The 26,132-nt window shown below is 46.2% G+C and overlaps 1 protein-coding gene across 1 annotated transcript; it reads left to right on the forward strand.

Annotated features, from left to right (window-relative positions):
- The first annotated feature begins 1,123 nt into the window (after positions 1 to 1,123).
- edc3 (enhancer of mRNA decapping 3 homolog (S. cerevisiae)) lies at positions 1,124 to 25,477 on the forward strand. Its single transcript, XM_055933098.1, has 7 exons — positions 1,124 to 1,301; positions 1,510 to 1,678; positions 3,859 to 4,076; positions 19,922 to 20,275; positions 22,354 to 22,507; positions 22,971 to 23,188; positions 24,085 to 25,477. The coding sequence occupies exons 2-7, from the start codon at positions 1,515 to 1,517 to the stop codon at positions 24,417 to 24,419; spliced, it is 1,443 nt and encodes a 480-aa protein (XP_055789073.1). The 5' UTR covers positions 1,124 to 1,301; positions 1,510 to 1,514; the 3' UTR covers positions 24,420 to 25,477.
- The last annotated feature ends 655 nt before the right edge of the window (positions 25,478 to 26,132 follow it).

Genomic DNA, 26,132 nt, shown 5'->3' on the forward strand with positions numbered 1-26,132 from the left:
TATGGAACTTGTTCAGTTTATGTCTCAGTTGTTGAATCTTGTTATGTTCATACAAATATTTACACATGTTAAGTTTGCTGAAAATAAACACAGCTGACAGTGAGAGGACGTTTTATTTTTACATGATCCCATAGAGTTTACATGATCCCATATGTGTTATTTCATAGTTTTGATGTCTTCAATATTATTCTACAATGTAGAAAATAAAGACAAACCCTGGAATTGGTGTGTCTTTTGACTGTTACTGTCTAATTTGTTTATTACCTAAACTAAAGGGGTCCTAAAATTCAAAATTCAATATCTAAATTGCCTATTGTATGACCATTTTATAACAATTCCGTATGTCAGCTTAGAACCCCCCCCCCCCCCCCCCCCCCATCCCCCCAACCCCCGCCCCCCCCCCCCACTACGGTTTAGACTCTTGTTATTTTTTTTGGTCCTTTTTCTCCCTTTACAGTCTTGTCCCATCGCTGCAACTCCCTTATGGGGGAGAGGCAAAGGTCGAGAGCCGTGCGTCCTCCGAAACACAACCCAGCCAAGCCGCACTGCTTCTTGACACACTGCTCGCTTAAACCGGTAGCCAGCCAAAGCAATCTGTACACCTGGCGACCATGTCAGCGTGCATGCGCCCGCTAGTGCGAGACGGGACAAGAACATCCCTGCTGGCCAAACACTGACGCTGGGCCAATTGTACTATGCCCTATGGGTCTCCCGGTCGAGGGCGGCTGCGACAGAGCCTGGACTCGAACCAGGATCTCTAGTGGCACAGCTAACACCGTGATGCAGTGTCTTATGCTTCGAACACACCGACAGTATCATTGCATTTTGGTACACCATAATTACATTAAATTCCAATGAATCGCTGCGTTTGCCTTGCAGTGTTGCGTTGCAGAGACAGTTGCAGTGCGTTCGGTGTGGTGCATAAATTCACCATATCCTGGTGATGCTACATATTTTGCGCCATGACCGGTGGGTTCGAAGTGTTAGATCACTGTGGCACTAGGGAGGCCACGGCTTAGCCTCTTAATAAATTATATTAAAGCAATATTCACTCCATGAAATTAAATGTGATAACAAACACATAAATGTCATTGTGCATTGTGTATTTCATGTCTGCAACCCTGATAACTTTTATTTTGAAATGTGTTTGGCTACGTGCGCCGGAAGTTGTGCGACGCTAGCTCATGCTTCTGAAACAAAGCTAAGGACGCTTGCTTTGATTATTTTAATTATAATACCCCATTTTGGGCAACTGCTCAAATATTAAATTAAAACAGTCGTTATACGGAATATCACCAAAGGTAGGCTACTTTTCTTCAAGAAACAATAAGACATGTATTGCCATTCTGAACGCGAATATTAGACCTCGTCAGAGGCCATGTTGTTAGCAAGCTGTCAACCTCAGCTAGATGTTAGCTAGCTATTTCAACTTTAAACTTTCTCATGACATGACATCTCAACTTTCTCATGACATGTGTTCATGTTTACCATGGTTTGACTCGTCACCAGACAGCATGGCTGCAGACTGGTTGGGTAGTCTGGTCTCGATAAACTGCGGAGAAACTCTGGGGGTGTACCAAGGTGAGGTGTCGTCTGTGGACCAGTCCAGCCAGACCATCTCCCTCAAACAGCCCTTCCACAATGGAGTCAAGTGTCCTGTGCCCGAGGTCACTTTTAGGTACGACTGTTTATTATTTTCGTGGAAATTATATTTTCTTCATAGTATTACAACGCTTTCAGGGAAACTATGATTAAAATAACTCAATTGTAGGCTAGTGTTGTCATGATACCAGCATGTTGACTTCGATACTAGGTTTAGTATCATGACACTGGATTCAACACGATACTTGATACCAGAACGATACCAAAATTATACCAAGTTAAAAACAAATAAAAGGTGTATTGGCCAAAGTCAAAGAATGGCACTTGATCCAGATAGATCTTCTGAGTTCAATATCATTTCATTTGACATTTTTGGATTTTAGAATGAATGTATTAATAAATAAATTAATCAATCATACAATCAGACTTTTTTTTTTGCCAATCAAACTACATAACAACATAATGGCAGAAATGTATTTGAGTGGTAAATCTCTCTTGATAAACTGGGTAAATCCAAGATGTAGTTTAGGCCTATTCACAATACAGGTGAATGCATATGTAACAGTTTAACTTTAGTCCGTCCCCTCGCCCCGACCCGGGCGCGAACCAGGGACCCTCTGCACACACCAACAACAGTCACCCACGAAGCATCGTTACCCATCGCTCCACAAAAGCCGCGGCCCTTTGCAGAGCAAGGGGAACCACTACTTCAAGGTTTCAGAGCGAGTGACGTCACCGACTGAAAGGCTGCTAGCGCGCACCACCGCTAACTAGCTAGCCATTTCACATCGGTTATACATATTCAATGCGTGTGTGCATGCAATGAGTTATTAATCTTGCTTTAACTAATTTCAATGAGGCTACAGATTAAAAACAACCTGTTTACTTTCTAATGGGGACTTATTTTATGGCGCTGCTCAACAACATTTAGCAATAGAAGAAGCAGTAGCTTTTTTAAATAAAAGTGTGCACTGTCTCTTAAGACCCGTGACGTCATTCACACAAAGTCAGTTCGAGGCTCAAGCAAAGATGATCTTGACTGAAAGAGACGTAAGGCACGGGAGACGAAGTGAATTAATAAAGTTTTGTTAAACAGCTATTTTTTTTCACTTATGGTTAGCATATTTTCACAAACGATGTACTTGGGTAGTGAATTGATGTTAGCTTCAGCTGTAAGCTAGCAAGGAAAGTTAGCCTACAAAGTTGGACGCTACCGGTATGTTCTTGCATTGTAGTGTTCTAGCCTGTACTGGACATTGTTTTGAGAACAGTAATTAACAGTTTCAACCCTTCTACATGTCGCATTATCAATAATGTATATCAAATCAAATGTATTTATAAAGCCCTTCTTACATCAGCTGATATCTCAAAGTGCTGCACAGAAACCCAGCCTAAAACCCCAAACAGCAAGCAATGCAGGTGAAGAAGCACGGTGGCTAGGAAAAACTCCCTAGAAAGGCCAAAACCTAGGAAGAAACCTAGAGAGGAACCAGGCTATGAGGGGTGGGCAGTCCTCTTCTGGCTGTGCCGGGTGGAGATTATAACAGAACATGGCCAAGATGTTCATAAATGACCAGCAGGGTCAAATAATAATAATCACAGTAGTTGTCGAGGGTGCAGCAAGTCAGCACCTCAGGAGTAAATGTCAGTTGGCTTTTCATAGCCGATCATATAAACCCTAGATTGCTGATGCTATGTATTGGCCATTGAGAGGCTTTGAAGCCACCGGTCGGCCATATTGGCCCTCCCCAGTAGGAGCAGTCCTTCACAGGAAATAATGGAATTCTACAGTATTTCAATTAAATGTTTCAAGGACTAATAACAGGCTGTTTCACACGTCTCTCTTGTCAAATGATACAAATGTACACCGCATTAATTAATTCAGGAGAAAATACCTTCAAAGTTGTCAAACCAACATGATTGTCTACCAGGGTTGAGATCAATTCTATTTTCACAGTCCAGAATTACCTGTTGTCTCCCACAGTGCCATGGACGTCAGCCTTTATGTGACTGTCTATTCTCCCACAGTGCCGTGGACATCAGCCTTTATGTGACTGTCTATGACTGTCTATTCTCCCACAGTGCCGTGGACGTCAGCCTGTATATGACTGTCTATTCTCCCACAGTGCCGTGGACGTCAGCCTGTATATGACTGTCTATTCTCCCACAGTGCCGTGGACATCAGCCTTTATGTGACTGTCTATTCTCCCAGTGCCGTGGACGTCAGCCTTTATGTGACTGTCTATTCTCCCACAGTGCCGTGGACATCAAGGAGCTGAAGGTCCTGGATATAGTGAGTGGTAGAGGTGTTGTGGTTCCGAAGAGCAGCGATCCGGTCTCAGTCCCACACAGAGGACAGCATAAGACCCAGGACAGGCTGTCTTCACCGCAACAGCTGTGTTCTAAAAGCTATGGAGATAAACACCTGGACGGGCCGGGCCAGCCCGGGGGTTTCCGACGGCGACACAACTCCTGTAAGTACCAGCACACTGCAGGGTCATGTTCATTAGGCACCAATAGAAACCAGCACACTGCAGGGTCATGTTCATTAGGCACCAATAGAAACCAGTACACTGCCAGGGTCATGTTCATTAGGCACCAATAGAAACCAGACCACTGCAGGGTCATGTTCATTAGGCACCAATAGAAACCAGCACACTGCAGGGTCATGTTCATTAGGCACCAATAGAAACCAGACCACTGCAGGGTCATGTTCATTAGGCACCAATAGAAACCAGCACACTGCAGGGTCATGTTCATTAGGCACCAATAGAAACCAGCACACTGCCAGGGCCATGTTCATTAGGCACCAATAGAAACCAGCACACTGCAGGGTCATGTTCATTAGGCACCAATAGAAACCAGTACACTGCCAGGGTCATGTTCGTTAGTTACCAATAGAAACCAGCACACTGCAGGGTCATGTTCATTAGGCACCAATAGAAACCAGCACACTGCAGGGCCATGTTCATTAGGCACCAATAGAAACCAGCACACTGCAGGGTCATGTTCATTAGGCACCAATAGAAACCAGTACACTGCCAGGGTCATGTTCGTTAATTACCAATAGAAACCAGCACACTGCAGGGTCATGTTCATTAGGCACCAATAGAAACCAGCACACTGCAGGGTCATGTTCATTAGGCACCAATAGAAACCAGCCATGTTCATTAGGCACCAATAGAAACCAGCACACTGCCAGGGTCATGTTCATTAGTTACCAATAGAAACCAGCACACTGCAGGGTCATGTTCATTATGCACCAATAGAAACCAACACACTGCAGGGTCATGTTCATTAGGCACCAATAGAAACCAGCACACTGCCAGGGCCATGTTCATTAGGCACCAATAGAAACCAGCACACTGCAGGGTCATGTTCATTAGGCACCAATAGAAACCAGTACACTGCAGACTCAATGACCTGTACTACTGACCTGTACTACCATTACTGACCTGTACTACTGACCTGTACTACCATTACTGACCTGTACTACTGACCTGTACTACCATTACAGACCTGTACTACCACTACTGACCTGTACTACTGACCTGTACTACTGACCTGTACTACTGACCTGTACTACCACTACTGACCTGTACTACTGACCTGTACTACCATTACTGACCTGTACTACCATTACTGACCTGTACTACCACTACTGACCTGTACTACCACTACTGACCTGTACTACTGACCTGTACTACCATTACTGACCTGTACTACCGACCTGTACTACTGACCTGTACTACCACTACTGACCTGTACTACTGACCTGTACTACTGACCTGTACTACCATTACTGACCTGTACTACCACTACTGACCTGTACTACCACTACTGACCTGTACTACCACTACTGACCTGTACTACCACTACTGACCTGTACTACTGACCTGTACTACTGACCTGTACTACTGACCTATACTACCATTACTTACCTGTACTACCACTACTGACCTGTACTACCACTACTGACCTGTACTACTGACCTGTACTACCATTACTGACCTGTACTACCATTACCGACCTGTACTACTGACCTGTACTACCACTACTGACCTGTACTACCATTACTGACCTGTACTACCACTACTGACCTGTACTACTGACCTGTACTACCACTACTGACCTGTACTACTGACCTGTACTACTACTACTGACCTGTACTACTGACCTGTACTACCACTACTGACCTGTACTACCACTACTGACCTGTACTACCACTACTGACCTGTACTACTGACCTGTACTACCACTACTGACCTGTACTACTGACCTGTACTACCACTACTGACCTGTACTACTGACCTGTACTACCATTACTGACCTGTACTACCACTACTGACCTGTACTACTGACCTGTACTACCATTACTGACCTGTACTACTGACCTGTACTACCACTACTGACCTGTACTACCACTACTGACCTGTACTACCACTACTGACCTGTACTACTGACCTGTACTACCATTACTGACCTGTACTACCATTACTGACCTGTACTACCATTACTGACCTGTACTACCACTACTGACCTGTATTACCACTACTGACCTGTACTACTGACCTGTACTACTGACTTGTACTACCACTACTGACCTGTACTACCACTACTGACCTGTACTACTGACCTGTACTACCACTACTGACCTGTACTACCATTACTGACCTGTACTACCACTACTGACCTGTACTACCATTACTGACCTGTACTACTGACCTGTACTACTGACCTGTACTACTGACCTGTACTACTGACCTGTACTACCATTACTGACCTGTACTACTGACCTGTACTACCATTACTGACCTGTACTACTGACCTGTACTACTGACCTGTACTACCACTACTGACCTGTACTACCACTACTGACCTGTACTACTGACCTGTACTACCATTACTGACCTGTACTACTGACCTGTACTACCATTACTGACGTGTACTACCACTACTGAACTGTACTACTGACCTGTACTACCATTACTGACCTGTACTACCACTACTGAACTGTACTACTGACCTGTACTACCACTCCTGACCTGTACTATCACTACTGACCTGTACTACCATTACTGACCTGTACTACCATTACTGACCTGTACTACCACTACTGAACTGTACTACTGACCTGTACTACCACTCCTGACCTGTACTATCACTACTGACCTGTACTACCATTACTGACCTGTACTACCATTACTGACCTGTACTACCACTACTGACCTGTACTACTGACCTGTACTACTGACCTGTACTACCACTACTGACCAGTACTACCACTACTGACCTGTACTACCACTACTGACCTGTACTACTGACATGTACTACCACTACTGACCTGTACTACCACTACTGACCTGTACTACTGACCTGTACTACCACTACTGACCTGTACTACTGACCTGTACTACTGACCTGTACTACCATTACTGGCCTGTACTACTGACCTGTACTACCATTACTGACCTGTACTACTGACCTGTACTACCACTACTGACCTGTACTACTGACCTGTACTACCATTAATGACCTGTACTACCACTACTGACCTGTACTACTGACCTGTACTACCACTACTGACCTGTACTACTGACCTGTACTACCACTACTGACCTGTACTACTGACCTGTACTACCACTACTGGCCTGTACTACTGACCTGTACTACCACTACTGACCTGTACTACCACTACTGACCTGTACTACTGACCTGTACTACTAACCTGTACTACCACTACTGACCTGTACTACCATTACTGACCTGTACTACCATTACTGACCTGTACTACCATTACTGACCTGTACTACTGACCTGTACTACCACTACTGAACTGTACTACTGACCTGTACTACCATTACTGACCTGTACTACCATTACTGACCTGTACTACCACTACTGACCTGTACTACCACTACTGACCTGTTCTACTGACCTGTTCTACCGTTACTGACCTGTACTACCGTTACTGACCTGTACTACCACTACTGACCTGTACTACTGACCTGTACTACCGTTACTGACCTGTACTACCATTACTGACCTGTACTACCACTACTGACCTGTACTACCACTACTGACCTGTACTACCACTCCTGACCTGTACTACCACTCCTGACCTGTACTACCATTACTGACCTGTACTACCACTACTGACCTGTACTACCATTACTGACCTGTACTACCGTTACTGACCTGTACTACCACTACTGACCTGTACTACCACTACTGACCTGTACTACCATTACTGACCTGTACTACCATTACTGACCTGTACTACTGACCTGTACTACCACTACTGACCTGTACTACCACTACTGACCTGTACTACCACTACTGACCTGTACTACCACTACTGACCTGTACTACCACTACTGACCTGTACTACCACTACTGACCTGAACTACTGACCTGTACTACCACTACTGACCTGTACTACTGACCTGTACTACCACTACTGACCTGTACTACCACTACTGACCTGTACAATCACTACTGACCTGTACTACCATTACTGACCTGTACTACCACTACTGACCTGTACTACCACTACTGACCTGTACTACCACTACTGACCTGTACTACCACTACTGACCTGTACTACTGACCTGTACTACCATTACTGACCTGTACTACTGACCTGTACTACCGTTACTGACCTGTACTACTGACCTGTACTACCGTTACTGACCTGTACTACCATTACTGACCTGGACTACCACTACTGACCTGTACTACTGACCTGTACTACCATTACTGACCTGTACTACCATTACTGACCTGTACTACCATTACTGACCTGTACTACCATTACTGACCTGTACTACTGACCTGTACTACCATTACTGACCTGTACTACTGACCTGTACTACCACTACTGACCTGTACTACCACTACTGACCTGTACTACTGACCTGTACTACCACTACTGACCTGTACTACTGACCTGTACTACCATTACTGACCTGTACTACCACTACTGACCTGTACTACCGTTACTGACCTGTACTACTGACCTGTACTACCATTACTGACCTGTACTACTGACCTGTACTACCACTACTGACCTGTACTACCACTACTGACCTGTACTACCACTACTGACCTGTACTACCACTACTGACCTGTACTACTGACCTGTACTACTGACCTGTACTACTGACCTGTACTACCACTACTGACCTGTACTACCACTACTGACCTGTACTACCGTTACTGACCTGTACTACTGACCTGTACTACCACTACTGACCTGTACTACCACTACTGACCTGTACTACTGACCTGTACTACTGACCTGTACTACTGACCTGTACTACCACTACTGACCTGTACTACTGACCTGTACTACCACTACTGACCTGTACTACTGACCTGTACTACCACTACTGACCTGTACTACTGACCTGTACTACCACTACTGACCTGTACTACCACTACTGACCTGTACTACCACTACTGACCTGTACTACTGACCTGTACTACCACTACTGACCTGTACTACTGACCTGTACTACTGACCTGTACTACCACTACTGACCTGTACTACCGTTACTGACCTGTACTACTGACCTGTACTACTGACCTGTACTACCACTACTGACCTGTACTACCGTTACTGACCTGTACTACCACTACTGACCTGTACTACCGTTACTGACCTGTACTACCACTACTGACCTGTACTACCATTACTGACCTGTACTACCACTACTGACCTGTACTACCACTACTGACCTGTACTACCGTTACTGACCTGTACTACTGACCTGTACTACCATTACTGACCTGTACTACTGACCTGTACTACCACTACTGACCTGTACTACCACTACTGACCTGTACTACTGACCTGTACTACTGACCTGTACTACTGACCTGTACTACCACTACTGACCTGTACCACTGACCTGTACTACTGACCTGTACTACTGACCTGTACTACCGTTACTGACCTGTACTACCATTACTGACCTGTACTACCACTACTGACCTGTACTACTGACCTGTACTACTGACCTGTACTACTGACCTGTACTACCGCTACTGACCTGTACTACCGCTACTGACCTGTACTACCGCTACTGACCTGTACTACCACTACTGACCTGTACTACCACTACTGACCTGTACTACCACTACTGACCTGTACTACCACTACTGACCTGTACTACCACTACTGACCTGTACTACCACTACTGACCTGTACTACTGACCTGTACTACCACTACTGACCTGTACTACCACTACTGACCTGTACTACCACTACTGACCTGTACTACCATTACTGACCTGTACTACTGACCTGTACTACTGACCTGTACTACCACTACTGACCTGTACTACCATTACTGACCTGTACTACTGACCTGTACTACTGACCTGTACTACTGACCTGTACTACCACTACTGACCTGTACTACTGACCTGTACTACCACTACTGACCTGTACTACTGACCTGTACTACCACTACTGACCTGTACTACCACTACTGACCTGTACTACCATTACTGACCTGTACTACTGACCTGTACTACCATTACTGACCTGTACTACTGACCTGTACTACCACTACTGACCTGTACTACTGACCTGTACTACCATTACTGACCTGTACTACCATTACTGACCTGTACTACCATTACTGACCTGTACTACCATTACTGACCTGTACTACTGACCTGTACTACCATTACTGACCTGTACTACTGACCTGTACTACCACTACTGACCTGTACTACCACTACTGACCTGTACTACTGACCTGTACTACCACTACTGACCTGTACTACCGTTACTGACCTGTACTACTGATCTGTACTACCATTACTGACCTGAACTACTGACCTGTACTACCACTACTGACCTGTACTACTGACCTGTACTACTGACCTGTACTACTGACCTGTACTACTGACCTGTACTACTGACCTGTACTACCACTACTGACCTGTACTACCACTACTGACCTGTACTACCACTACTGACCTGTACTACCACTACTGACCTGTACTACCACTACTGACCTGTACTACCACTACTGACCTGTACTACCGTTACTGACCTGTACTACTGACCTGTACTACCACTACTGACCTGTACTACCACTACTGACCTGTACTACTGACCTGTACTACCACTACTGACCTGTACTACTGACCTGTACTACTGACCTGTACTACTGACCTGTACTACCACTACTGACCTGTACTCCTGACCTGTACTACCACTACTGACCTGTACTACTGACCTGTACTACCACTACTGACCTGTACTACCACTACTGACCTGTACTACTGACCTGTACTACCACTACTGACCTGTACTACCACTACTGACCTGTACTACCGTTACTGACCTGTACTACCACTACTGACCTGTACTACCGTTACTGACCTGTACTACCACTACTGACCTGTACTACCATTACTGACCTGTACTACCACTACTGACCTGTACTACCATTACTGACCTGTACTACTGACCTGTACTACCACTACTGACCTGTACTACTGACCTGTACTACCACTACTGACCTGTACTACTGACCTGTACTACTGACCTGTACTACTGACCTGTACTACCATTACTGACCTGTACTACCGTTACTGACCTGTACTACCACTACTGACCTGTACTACCATTACTGACCTGTACTACTGACCTGTACTACCGTTACTGACCTGTACTACCACTACTGACCTGTACTACCACTACTGACCTGTACTACCACTACTGACCTTTACTACCACTACTGACCTGTACTACCACTACTGACCTGTACTACCATTACTGACCTGTACTACCATTACTGACCTGTACTACCATTACTGACCTGTACTACCGTTACTGACCTGTACTACCACTACTGACCTGTACTACCATTACTGACCTGTACTACTGACCTGTACTACCGTTACTGACCTGTACTACTGACCTGTACTACCGTTACTGACCTGTACTACTGACCTGTACTACCGTTACTGACCTGTACTACTGACCTGTACTACCGTTACTGACCTGTACTACTGACCTGTACTACTGACCTGTACTACCACTACTGACCTGTACTACCACTACTGACCTGTACTACCACTACTGACCTGTACTACCACTACTGACCTGTACTACCACTACTGACCTGTACTACCATTACTGACCTGTACTACCACTACTGACCTGTACTACCATTACTGACCTGTACTACTGACCTGTACTACCACTACTGACCTGTACTACAGTTACTGACCTGTACTACCGTTATTGACCTGTACTACCGTTACTGACCTGTACTACCGTTACTGACCTGTACTACCACTACTGACCTGTACTACCACTACTGACCTGTACTACCACTACTGACTTGTACTACCACTACTGACTTGTACTACCACTACTGACTTGTACTACCACTACTGACCTGTACTACCACTACTGACCTGTACTACTGACCTGTACTACCACTACTGACCTGTACTACCACTACTGACCTGTACTACCACTACTGACCTGTACTACCACTACTGACCTGTACTACTGACCTGTACTACCACTACTGACCTGTACTACCACTACTGACCTGTACTACTGACCTGTACTACCACTACTGACCTGTACTTCTGACCTGTACTACTGACCTGTACTACCACTACTGACCTGTACTACTGACCTGTACTACTGACCTGTACTACTGACCTGTACTACCACTACTGACCTGTACTACTGACCTGTACTACTGACCTGTACTACCACTACTGACCTGTACTACTGACCTGTACTACCACTACTGACCTGTACTACTGACCTGTACTACTGACCTGTACTACCACTACTGACCTGTACTACCACTACTGACCTGTACTACCACTACTGACCTGTACTACCACTACTGACCTGTACTACTGACCTGTACTACCACTACTGACCTGTACTACTGACCTGTACTACCACTACTGACCTGTACTACCACTACTGACCTGTACTACTGACCTGTACTACCACTACTGACCTGTACTACCGTTACTGACCTGTACTACCACTACTGACCTGTACTACCACTACTGACCTGTACTACTACTACTACTGACCTGTACTACTGACCTGTACTACCACTACTGACCTGTACTACTGACCTGTATTACCACTACTGACCTGTACTACTGACCTGTACTACTGACCTGTACTACTGACCTGTACTACTGACCTGTATTACCACTACTGACCTGTACTACAAACCTGTACTACCACTACTGACCTGTACTACTACTACTGACCTGTACTACCACTACTGACCTGTACTACTGACCTGTACTACCATTACTGACCTGTACTACTGACCTGTACTACCATTACTGACGTGTACTACCACTACTGAACTGTACTACTGACCTGTACTACCATTACTGACCTGTACTACCACTACTGAACTGTACTACTGACCTGTACTACCACTCCTGACCTGTACTATCACTACTGACCTGTACTACCATTACTGACCTGTACTACCATTACTGACCTGTACTACCACTACTGAACTGTACTACTGACCTGTACTACCACTCCTGACCTGTACTATCACTACTGACCTGTACTACCATTACTGACCTGTACTACCATTACTGACCTGTACTACCACTACTGACCTGTACTACTGACCTGTACTACTGACCTGTACTACCACTACTGACCAGTACTACCACTACTGACCTGTACTACCACTACTGACCTGTACTACTGACATGTACTACCACTACTGACCTGTACTACCACTACTGACCTGTACTACTGACCTGTACTACCACTACTGACCTGTACTACTGACCTGTACTACTGACCTGTACTACCATTACTGGCCTGTACTACTGACCTGTACTACCATTACTGACCTGTACTACTGACCTGTACTACCACTACTGACCTGTACTACTGACCTGTACTACCATTAATGACCTGTACTACCACTACTGACCTGTACTACTGACCTGTACTACCACTACTGACCTGTACTACTGACCTGTACTACCACTACTGACCTGTACTACTGACCTGTACTACCACTACTGGCCTGTACTACTGACCTGTACTACCACTACTGACCTGTACTACCACTACTGACCTGTACTACTGACCTGTACTACTAACCTGTACTACCACTACTGACCTGTACTACCATTACTGACCTGTACTACCATTACTGACCTGTACTACCATTACTGACCTGTACTACTGACCTGTACTACCACTACTGAACTGTACTACTGACCTGTACTACCATTACTGACCTGTACTACCATTACTGACCTGTACTACCACTACTGACCTGTACTACCACTACTGACCTGTTCTACTGACCTGTTCTACCGTTACTGACCTGTACTACCGTTACTGACCTGTACTACCACTACTGACCTGTACTACTGACCTGTACTACCGTTACTGACCTGTACTACCATTACTGACCTGTACTACCACTACTGACCTGTACTACCACTACTGACCTGTACTACCACTCCTGACCTGTACTACCACTCCTGACCTGTACTACCATTACTGACCTGTACTACCACTACTGACCTGTACTACCATTACTGACCTGTACTACCGTTACTGACCTGTACTACCACTACTGACCTGTACTACCACTACTGACCTGTACTACCATTACTGACCTGTACTACCATTACTGACCTGTACTACTGACCTGTACTACCACTACTGACCTGTACTACCACTACTGACCTGTACTACCACTACTGACCTGTACTACCACTACTGACCTGTACTACCACTACTGACCTGAACTACTGACCTGTACTACCACTACTGACCTGTACTACTGACCTGTACTACCACTACTGACCTGTACTACCACTACTGACCTGTACAATCACTACTGACCTGTACTACCATTACTGACCTGTACTACCACTACTGACCTGTACTACCACTACTGACCTGTACTACCACTACTGACCTGTACTACCACTACTGACCTGTACTACTGACCTGTACTACCATTACTGACCTGTACTACTGACCTGTACTACCGTTACTGACCTGTACTACTGACCTGTACTACCGTTACTGACCTGTACTACCATTACTGACCTGGACTACCACTACTGACCTGTACTACTGACCTGTACTACCATTACTGACCTGTACTACCATTACTGACCTGTACTACCATTACTGACCTGTACTACCATTACTGACCTGTACTACTGACCTGTACTACCATTACTGACCTGTACTACTGACCTGTACTACCACTACTGACCTGTACTACCACTACTGACCTGTACTACTGACCTGTACTACCACTACTGACCTGTACTACTGACCTGTACTACCATTACTGACCTGTACTACCACTACTGACCTGTACTACCGTTACTGACCTGTACTACTGACCTGTACTACCATTACTGACCTGTACTACTGACCTGTACTACCACTACTGACCTGTACTACCACTACTGACCTGTACTACCACTACTGACCTGTACTACCACTACTGACCTGTACTACTGACCTGTACTACTGACCTGTACTACTGACCTGTACTACCACTACTGACCTGTACTACCACTACTGACCTGTACTACCGTTACTGACCTGTACTACTGACCTGTACTACCACTACTGACCTGTACTACCACTACTGACCTGTACTACTGACCTGTACTACTGACCTGTACTACTGACCTGTACTACTGACCTGTACTACCACTACTGACCTGTACTACTGACCTGTACTACCACTACTGACCTGTACTACTGACCTGTACTACCACTACTGACCTGTACTACTGACCTGTACTACCACTACTGACCTGTACTACCACTACTGACCTGTACTACCACTACTGACCTGTACTACTGACCTGTACTACCACTACTGACCTGTACTACCGTTACTGACCTGTACTACTGACCTGTACTACTGACCTGTACTACTGACCTGTACTACTGACCTGTACTACCACTACTGACCTGTACTACCGTTACTGACCTGTACTACCACTACTGACCTGTACTACCGTTACTGACCTGTACTACCACTACTGACCTGTACTACCATTACTGACCTGTACTACCACTACTGACCTGTACTACCACTACTGACCTGTACTACCGTTACTGACCTGTACTACTGACCTGTACTACCATTACTGACCTGTACTACTGACCTGTACTACCACTACTGACCTGTACTACCACTACTGACCTGTACTACTGACCTGTACTACTGACCTGTACTACTGACCTGTACTACCACTACTGACCTGTACCACTGACCTGTACTACTGACCTGTACTACTGACCTGTACTACCGTTACTGACCTGTACTACCATTACTGACCTGTACTACCACTACTGACCTGTACTACTGACCTGTACTACTGACCTGTACTACTGACCTGTACTACCGTTACTGACCTGTACTACCGCTACTGACCTGTACTACCGCTACTGACCTGTACTACCACTACTGACCTGTACTACCACTACTGACCTGTACTACCACTACTGACCTGTACTACCACTACTGACCTGTACTACCACTACTGACCTGTACTACCACTACTGACCTGTACTACTGACCTGTACTACCACTACTGACCTGTACTACCACTACTGACCTGTACTACCACTACTGACCTGTACTACCATTACTGACCTGTACTACTGACCTGTACTACTGACCTGTACTACCACTACTGACCTGTACTACCATTACTGACCTGTACTACTGACCTGTACTACTGACCTGTACTACTGACCTGTACTACCACTACTGACCTGTACTACTGACCTGTACTACCACTACTGACCTGTACTACTGACCTGTACTACCACTACTGACCTGTACTACCACTACTGACCTGTACTACCATTACTGACCTGTACTACTGACCTGTACTACCATTACTGACCTGTACTACTGACCTGTACTACCACTACTGACCTGTACTACTGACCTGTACTACCATTACTGACCTGTACTACCATTACTGACCTGTACTACCATTACTGACCTGTACTACCATTACTGACCTGTACTACTGACCTGTACTACCATTACTGACCTGTACTACTGACCTGTACTACCACTACTGACCTGTACTACCACTACTGACCTGTACTACTGACCTGTACTACCACTACTGACCTGTACTACCGTTACTGACCTGTACTACTGACCTGTACTACCATTACTGACCTGAACTACTGACCTGTACTACCACTACTGACCTGTACTACTGACCTGTACTACTGACCTGTACTACTGACCTGTACTACTGACCTGTACTACTGACCTGTACTACCACTACTGACCTGTACTACCACTACTGACCTGTACTACCACTACTGACCTGTACTACCACTACTGACCTGTACTACCACTACTGACCTGTACTACCACTACTGACCTGTACTACCGTTACTGACCTGTACTACTGACCTGTACTACCACTACTGACCTGTACTACCACTACTGACCTGTACTACTGACCTGTACTACCACTACTGACCTGTACTACTGACCTGTACTACTGACCTGTACTACTGACCTGTACTACCACTACTGACCTGTACTCCTGACCTGTACTACCACTACTGACCTGTACTACTGACCTGTACTACCACTACTGACCTGTACTACCACTACTGACCTGTACTACTGACCTGTACTACCACTACTGACCTGTACTACCACTACTGACCTGTACTACCGTTACTGACCTGTACTACCACTACTGACCTGTACTACCGTTACTGACCTGTACTACCACTACTGACCTGTACTACCATTACTGACCTGTACTACCACTACTGACCTGTACTACCATTACTGACCTGTACTACTGACCTGTACTACCACTACTGACCTGTACTACTGACCTGTACTACCACTACTGACCTGTACTACTGACCTGTACTACTGACCTGTACTACTGACCTGTACTACCATTACTGACCTGTACTACCGTTACTGACCTGTACTACCACTACTGACCTGTACTACCATTACTGACCTGTACTACTGACCTGTACTACCGTTACTGACCTGTACTACCACTACTGACCTGTACTACCACTACTGACCTGTACTACCACTACTGACCTTTACTACCACTACTGACCTTTACTACCACTACTGACCTGTACTACCACTACTGACCTGTACTACCATTACTGACCTGTACTACCATTACTGACCTGTACTACCATTACTGACCTGTACTACCGTTACTGACCTGTACTACCACTACTGACCTGTACTACCATTACTGACCTGTACTACTGACCTGTACTACCGTTACTGACCTGTACTACTGACCTGTACTACCGTTACTGACCTGTACTACTGACCTGTACTACCGTTACTGACCTGTACTACTGACCTGTACTACCATTACTGACCTGTACTACTGACCTGTACTACTGACCTGTACTACTGACCTGTACTACCACTACTGACCTGTACTACCACTACTGACCTGTACTACCACTACTGACCTGTACTACCACTACTGACCTGTACTACCACTACTGACCTGTACTACCATTACTGACCTGTACTACCACTACTGACCTGTACTACCATTACTGACCTGTACTACTGACCTGTACTACCACTACTGACCTGTACTACAGTTACTGACCTGTACTACCGTTATTGACCTGTACTACCGTTACTGACCTGTACTACCGTTACTGACCTGTACTACCACTACTGACCTGTACTACCACTACTGACCTGTACTACCACTACTGACTTGTACTACCACTACTGACTTGTACTACCACTACTGACTTGTACTACCACTACTGACCTGTACTACCACTACTGACCTGTACTACCACTACTGACCTGTACTACCACTACTGACCTGTACTACCACTACTGACCTGTACTACCACTACTGACCTGTACTACCACTACTGACCTGTACTACCACTACTGACCTGTACTACTGACCTGTACTACCACTACTGACCTGTACTACCACTACTGACCTGTACTACTGACCTGTACTACCACTACTGACCTGTACTTCTGACCTGTACTACTGACCTGTACTACCACTACTGACCTGTACTACTGACCTGTACTACTGACCTGTACTACTGACCTGTACTACCACTACTGACCTGTACTACTGACCTGTACTACTGACCTGTACTACCACTACTGACCTGTACTACTGACCTGTACTACCACTACTGACCTGTACTACTGACCTGTACTACTGACCTGTACTACCACTACTGACCTGTACTACCACTACTGACCTGTACTACCACTACTGACCTGTACTACCACTACTGACCTGTACTACTGACCTGTACTACCACTACTGACCTGTACTACTGACCTGTACTACCACTACTGACCTGTACTACCACTACTGACCTGTACTACTGACCTGTACTACCACTACTGACCTGTACTACCGTTACTGACCTGTACTACCACTACTGACCTGTACTACCACTACTGACCTGTACTACTACTACTACTGACCTGTACTACTGACCTGTACTACCACTACTGACCTGTACTACTGACCTGTATTACCACTACTGACCTGTACTACTGACCTGTACTACTGACCTGTACTACTGACCTGTATTACCACTACTGACCTGTACTACAAACCTGTACTACCACTACTGACCTGTACTACTACTACTGACCTGTACTACCATTACTGACCTGTACTACTGACCTGTACTACCACTACTGACCCGTACTACCACTACTGACCCGTACTACCACTACTGACCTGTACTACCACTACTGGCCTGTACTACCACTACTGACCTGTACTACCACTACTGACCTGTACTACCACTACTGACCTGTACTACTGACCTGTACTACCATTACTGACCTGTACTACCACTACTGACCTGTACTACTGACCTGTACTACCATTACTGACCTGTACTACCACTACTGACCTGTACTACTGACCTGTACTACCACTACTGACCTGTACTACTGACCTGTACTACTGACCTGTACTACCACTACTGACCTGTACTACTGACCTGTACTACTGACCTGTACTACCACTACTGACCTGTACTACTGACCTGTACTACTGACCTGTACTACTGACCTGTACTACCACTACTGACCTGTACTACTGACCTGTACTACTGACCTGTATTACTGACCTGTATTACTGACCTGTACTACCACTACTGACCTGTACTACCACTACTGACCTGTACTACCACTACTGACCTGTACTACCACTACTGACCTGTACTACTCTTTTTGTTTTGATATCACAGGGTCGTCCAGTAGTCGGGGCGCCAACCAGGTCACCCCCAAGAAGAACGGCGTGAAGAACGGAGGAGGAGGTGGTCAGAGGCAGCACAGAGACGATGAGTGTTTCGGGAACAATATGGACGATGGGCTTGACACAGACTTTGACTTCGAGGGGAACCTGGCGCTGTTCGACAAAGCTGCCGTGTTCTCACAGATCGCCGGGTCAGATCGTCGCGGTAACGTGGCCCAGGCGCGCGGAACGCCGCAAGAGCAGCAGTCGTCGCAATACCGCCACGACAAGAACATTCTAGAGACCAAACCTGTGGTGTACAGGCAGATATCTGTCCCACAGCCTGGGGCCAAAGAGTATTGCACTGGTAGGCATTGTCTCTTTTCTGATCAACAAATTAATCGGATTTTAGACTAATCAATGCCTTTTTTTTCTCCTTTCATTTGGAACACTTAAAAAAAAATAGATTTAAGCGGGTAGTCATGATTAGACCACGGTCTCTTTTTGCAGATTGCACAACAATTACACTGTACATATCTACACAGAGTATACCAAACAGCAGGAACACTTTCCTAATATTGAGTTGCAACCCCCGCCCAATGCTACCCACAGTTGTGTCAAGTGTCCTGGATATCCTATTGGGTGGTGGACCATTCTTGATACACACGGGAAACTGTTGAGTGTGGAAAAACCCAGCAGCGTTGCAGTTCTTGACACAAACCGGTGCGCCTGGCACCTACTACCATACCCTGTTCAAAGGCACTTAAATATTTTATCTTGCCCATTCACCCTCTGAATGGCACACATACACCATCCATGTCTTCATTCTTAAAATAAATCTCCTCCCCTTCATCTACACTGATTGAAGTGGATTTGACAAGTGACATCAATCAGGGATCGTAGCTTTCACCTGGATTCACCTGGTCAGTCCGTGTCATGGAAAGAGCAGGTGTTCTTAATGTTTTGTCCACTCAGTTTATATACACAAATGACACAATACATGAAAAGCAATCATAACGCACGAAAAGCAAAACACAATCATATGAAACGAACACATTCTTCAGTAAGAAGGCTCTGTAACATAGAGAGCCACCACCGTTACGCTAGAGCCACCACCGTTACGCTAGAGCCACCACCGTTACGCTAGAGCCACCACCGTTACGCTAGAGCCACCACCGTTACGCTAGAGCCACCACCGTTACGCTAGAGCCACCACCGTTACGCTAGAGCCACCACCGTTACGCTAGAGCCACCACCGTTACGCTAGAGCCACCACCGTTACGCTAGATCCACCACCGTTACGCTAGAGCCACCACCGTTACGCTAGAGCCACCACCGTTACGCTAGAGCCACCACCGTTACGCTAGAGCCACCACCGTTACGCTAGAGCCACCACCGTTACGCTAGAGCCACCACCGTTACGCTAGAGCCACCACCGTTACGCTAGATCCACCACCGTTACGCTAGAGCCACCAACGTTAAAGACTTTCAGAGATCATTCTACATGAGAAGCGCAACATTTTTGGAAAGCAGAATTAGCGAACTCGGTTGAGATGGAAGGGATTTATTTATTTTTGTATTTAACCTTTTTATTTAACTAGGCAATTCAGGTTAAGAACAAATTCTTATTTACAATGATGGCTTTACATGTAAAGCCTCCGCCAGCCAAACCCTAACCCGGACGACGCTGGGACAATTGTGCGCCGCCCTATGGTACGTCCGTTCACGTCCTGTTGTGATACAGCCCGGGATCGGACCCGGGTTTGTAGTGACTCCACTAGCACTGCGATACAGTGCGTTAGACCGCTGCGCCACTCGGGGAGATCTCCAGGGTTAGCAATCCCTGAATCCGGGTTCTGGTAACTTCTTATACATCTGAAGGTTAACAATGAGGTGATGTTACGGAGGGAGTTTATGCAAGAGGCTCTTTTATAGACTAAAAGATCTAGGAGACTTCGAGGACCAGCCTACTTTTCGATACAAAATGCAATGTGTACCGAACCTATCGCCCGTAATGAAACACAATGCGCTATGATAAACTGAGTCCAATGGCTTCAATACAGTGGCAGCTGCGTTCATATAGATGGTTAGAGCGTTGGACTAGTAACCGAAAAGGTTGCAAGATCGAATCCCCGAGCTGACAAGGTAAAAAATCTGTCGTTCTGCCCCCTGAACAAGGCAGTTAACCCACTGTTCCCCAGTAGGCCGTCATTGTAAATAAGATTTTGTTCTTTAACGGACTCGCCTAGTTAAAAAAAGGTCAAAATAAAAAAATTATAGAGAATTGTCGTTAGTGTTGTCGGATGCTACCGCTCTTTTCTAGCCGAGGAGAAGCAGAAGATGAAAAGATAAAAAAATATCAACTGTATTTTAAACTTCTGAAGTGTTTACCTGTCTGTGATTTAGCAGCCAATGTCCTTGCACCCTCTCTGTGTTTCTCCGTAGACTCGGGCCTGGTGGTGCCCAGTATTTCCTATGAGCTGCACAAGCGTCTGTTGTCAGTAGCTGAACGTTATGGCCTCTCATTGGAGAGGAGGCTGGAGATGACAGGTGTGTGTGCCAGTCAGATGGCCTTGACGCTGCTGGGCGGGCCCAACAGGTAAGAAACGCACAACCTTGGACACCATTACACTCAGACGTAAACATTTGTCAGCCATTTTTGAGATCTCAAGAAGTACTCTAAATGAGTCTTTATGTCCCAGACAATCTGTTTTGTAGATGCAAGTATTTACAACAATTCAAAATGAATGGAAAGATGATCACCGTGCTTTTTACAGATTTGTACTGCTTATTTTGTCTGCCAATTTCATGTTGTACAGATTTAATCAGACTAAGTTAAATGATTTATTGATTTGTGTCCAATATTTATTGCTAGACACAAAAAAAACGAATCCTTTTATGATACATGCTCCCTCCAGACGGACCCCTAAGAATGTCCACCAGCGGCCCACTGTGGCCTTACTCTGTGGGCCTCACGTCCAGGGGGCCCAGGGCATCACATCCTGCCTCTGCTCCCTTCCCTCCAGACTTCAAGCCTAACCCTAACCTTTCCTTCATTACAGACTGACCCCTAAGAATGTCCACCAGCGGCCCACTGTGGCCTTACTCTGCGGGCCTCACGTCCAGGGGGCCCAGGGCATCAACTGTGCTCGTCACCTGGCCAACCACGAGGTGGAGGTCATTCTCTTCCTGCCTAACTTTGTCAAGACGCTGGATGCCGTCTCCAGCGAGATCACCCTTTACACCAAGACAGAGGGCAAACAGTTCTCCAGTGTTAAAGGTGACGTATCAGCTATTGAATAAATGATGATCTAATCAAATGTTTATTTGGTCACATACACATGGTTAGCAGATGTTAATGCGAGTGTAGCGAAATGCTTGTGCTTCTAGTTCTGACCATGCGGTAATATCTAACAAGTAATCTGACCTAACAATTTCACAACAATTACATTATACACACAAGTGTAAAGGAATTAATAAGAATATGTACATAAAGATATATGAATGAGTGATGGTACAGAACGGCATAGGCAAGATGCAGTAGATGGTATAGAGTACGGTATATACATATGAGATGAGTAATGTAGGGTATGTAAACATAAAAGTGGCATAGTTTAAAGTGGCTAGTGATACATTTATTACATCCATTTTTCCATTATTAAAGTGAGCTGGAGTTGAGTCCGTATGTTGGCAGCAACCACTCAATGTTAGTGGTGGCTGTTTAATCAGTCCGATGGCCTTGAGATAGAAGCTGTTTAACAGTCTCAATGAGCTGCTGTTATTCATTGGTAGATCTCCAACTAGCTTTTCCCTCTACAAGACAGAGAGGGCAAACCCTTCTCCAGTATTAAAGGTGCGGGATGGATGTGTCTATTCTGTGTCGTGGAGTTCAGGGTTAGTCGGTGTTATGTAACGGGAGGGTCAGGGCATTATGAATACAGTTATTGTTTTGTTTGTCTTTATCAGCTATGAGCTATGAGACTCTCTGTAAAGTGCAGTCATCTAAGGGACGGTTTCCCCAGTCCCAAGTTTCCCGATTCAGACCCAGGTTATACCTAGTCCTGGACTGAAAAGCTATTTTAATCTAGGTCTAGGGTTAATATGTATAAGGGGGAGAGAAAGAAAATCGTCCCTGAATGTTAACCTAAAGTGACAATGTTTCATGTCACCTCTCAGAGCTTCCAGACAGCCCTGTGGACCTTATCATCAACTGCCTGGACTGTCACGAGAACAACTTCCTTATGGACCAGCCGTGGTACCAGGCCGCTGTAGACTGGGCCAACCAGAACAGAGCTCCCGTGCTCAGCCTGGATCCTCCAGTCAGCGAACAGGGCCACGCCGTAGAAGCCAAGTGGACACTGTCTCTGGGTCTGCCGCTGCCGCTGTCAGAGGGAGTAGGCGGGGTTTACCTGTGTGATATTGGGCTTCCCCGACAGGTGTTCCAGGAAGTTGGGATCAAGTATCATTCTCCGTTCGGTTGTAAGTTTGTGGTGCCGTTGCACTCTGCGTAACTGAAGGGTTCGAATTACACATTGACTCTTGGGCGCGTCCTACATCTCTTGGGCGCGTCCTAAATCTCTTGGGCGCGTCCTAAATCTCTTGGGCGCGTCCTAAATCTCTTGGGTGCGTCCTAAATCTCTTGGGCGCGTCCTAAATCTCTTGGGCGCGTCCTACATCTCTTGGGCGCGTCCTAAATCTCTTGGGTGCGTCCTAAATCTCTTGGGCGCGTCCTAAATCTCTTGGGCGCGTCCTACACCTCTTGGGCGCGTCCTACACCTCTTGGGCGCGTCCTACACCTCTTGGGCGCGTCCTACACCTCTTGGGCGCGTCCTACACCTCTTGGGCGCGTCCTACACCTCTTGGGCGCGTCCTACATCTCTTGGGGGCGTCCTACATCTCTTGGGGGCGTCCTACATCTCTTGGGGGCGTCCTACACCTCTTGGGGGCGTCCTACACCTCTTGGGGGCGTCCTACACCTCTTGGGGGCGTCCTACACCTCTTGGGGGCGTCCTACATCTCTTGGGCGCGTCCTACATCTCTTGGGCGCGTCCTACATCTCTTGGGCGCGTCCTACATCTCTTGGGCGCGTCCTACACCTCTTGGGGGCGTCCTACACCTCTTGGGGGCGTCCTACATCTCTTGGGGGCGTCCTACATCTCTTGGGGGCGTCCTACACCTCTTGGGGGCGTCCTACATCTCTTGGGGGCGTCCTACATCTCTTGGGCGCGTCCTACACCTCTTGGGCGCGTCCTACACCTCTTGGGCGCGTCCTACACCTCTTGGGCGCGTCCTACACCTCTGTGGCGCGTCCTACACCTCTGTGGCGCGTCCTACACCTCTGTGGCGCGTCCTACACCTCTGTGGCGCGTCCTACACCTCTTGGGCGCGTCCTACACCTCTTGGGCGCGTCCTACATCTCTGTGGCGCGTCCTACATCTCTGTGGCGCGTCCTACATCTCTGTGGCGCGTCCTACATCTCTGTGGCGCGTCCTACATCTCTGTGGCGCGTCCTACATCTCTTGGGCGCGTCCTACATCTCTTGGGCGGTACCCTACGTTTGTTCTGAAAAGTAATTTGTACTATGTTTAACTGGACTGCAGTGACCTTTGACCTTCTGATTGAACTTTGAGCTCTCTCACTGACCATTCAGGGTAATGTTCACTATGTGCGAAACTTGAGAACTCAGAAATGAAATGGGGGGGAAGTTAGTATCTGGACTTAAGAAATGCTTGTTGGAGTGCCCTAATGAACACAATCCCGGGTTTGTGGGATTGACTACAAGCAAGCCTTAAATTCCTGACTTTTAACTTAAGTGTTAAAAAACATTTATCCTTTTTATTACTAATGATCCTCGAGAAGACTTGTCCAATATACATTCATACAACACTTTTCCAGGATTGAACCAAGGAATGAGCGGAGAAGTATGATGATGACAACCCTGAGACGAGGCTGGAAACTCCTATGACCATATCCTTTTATAATATAGACTATATCCTCAGACAAAGTTGGGTCCAGAAACCAGGAAACCATGAGGCCGAGACAGGAAAAACTAACCCAACAGTCCGGCAGCCTGCTGCCGATGTGGAGAACCCATTTCATCCGGATCGGCAAGGGTAAAGCAGGTCATCGCTAGATGTACTGTCTTGGGTACAGTCAAGTGATTCAACATCAAGAATGGCACCATAGAAGAAGTCCTGGTGTTAATACAGTGACTGGGCTCAACA

The sequence above is a fragment of the Salvelinus fontinalis genome, chromosome 9 (genome assembly GCF_029448725.1).
Source record: "Salvelinus fontinalis isolate EN_2023a chromosome 9, ASM2944872v1, whole genome shotgun sequence".
In the NCBI taxonomy this organism is placed as follows: Eukaryota; Metazoa; Chordata; class Actinopteri; order Salmoniformes; family Salmonidae; genus Salvelinus; species Salvelinus fontinalis.

Coding starts and splice junctions, on each gene's coding strand:
- edc3 (XM_055933098.1), top strand. CDS start 1,515: ATGGCTGCAGACTGGTTGGGTAGTCTGGTCTCGATAAACTGCGGAGAA. Junction 4,077..19,921: donor CCGACGGCGACACAACTCCT/GTAAGTACCAGC, acceptor TTGATATCACAG/GGTCGTCCAGTAGTCGGGGC. Junction 20,276..22,353: donor GGCCAAAGAGTATTGCACTG/GTAGGCATTGTC, acceptor GTTTCTCCGTAG/ACTCGGGCCTGGTGGTGCCC.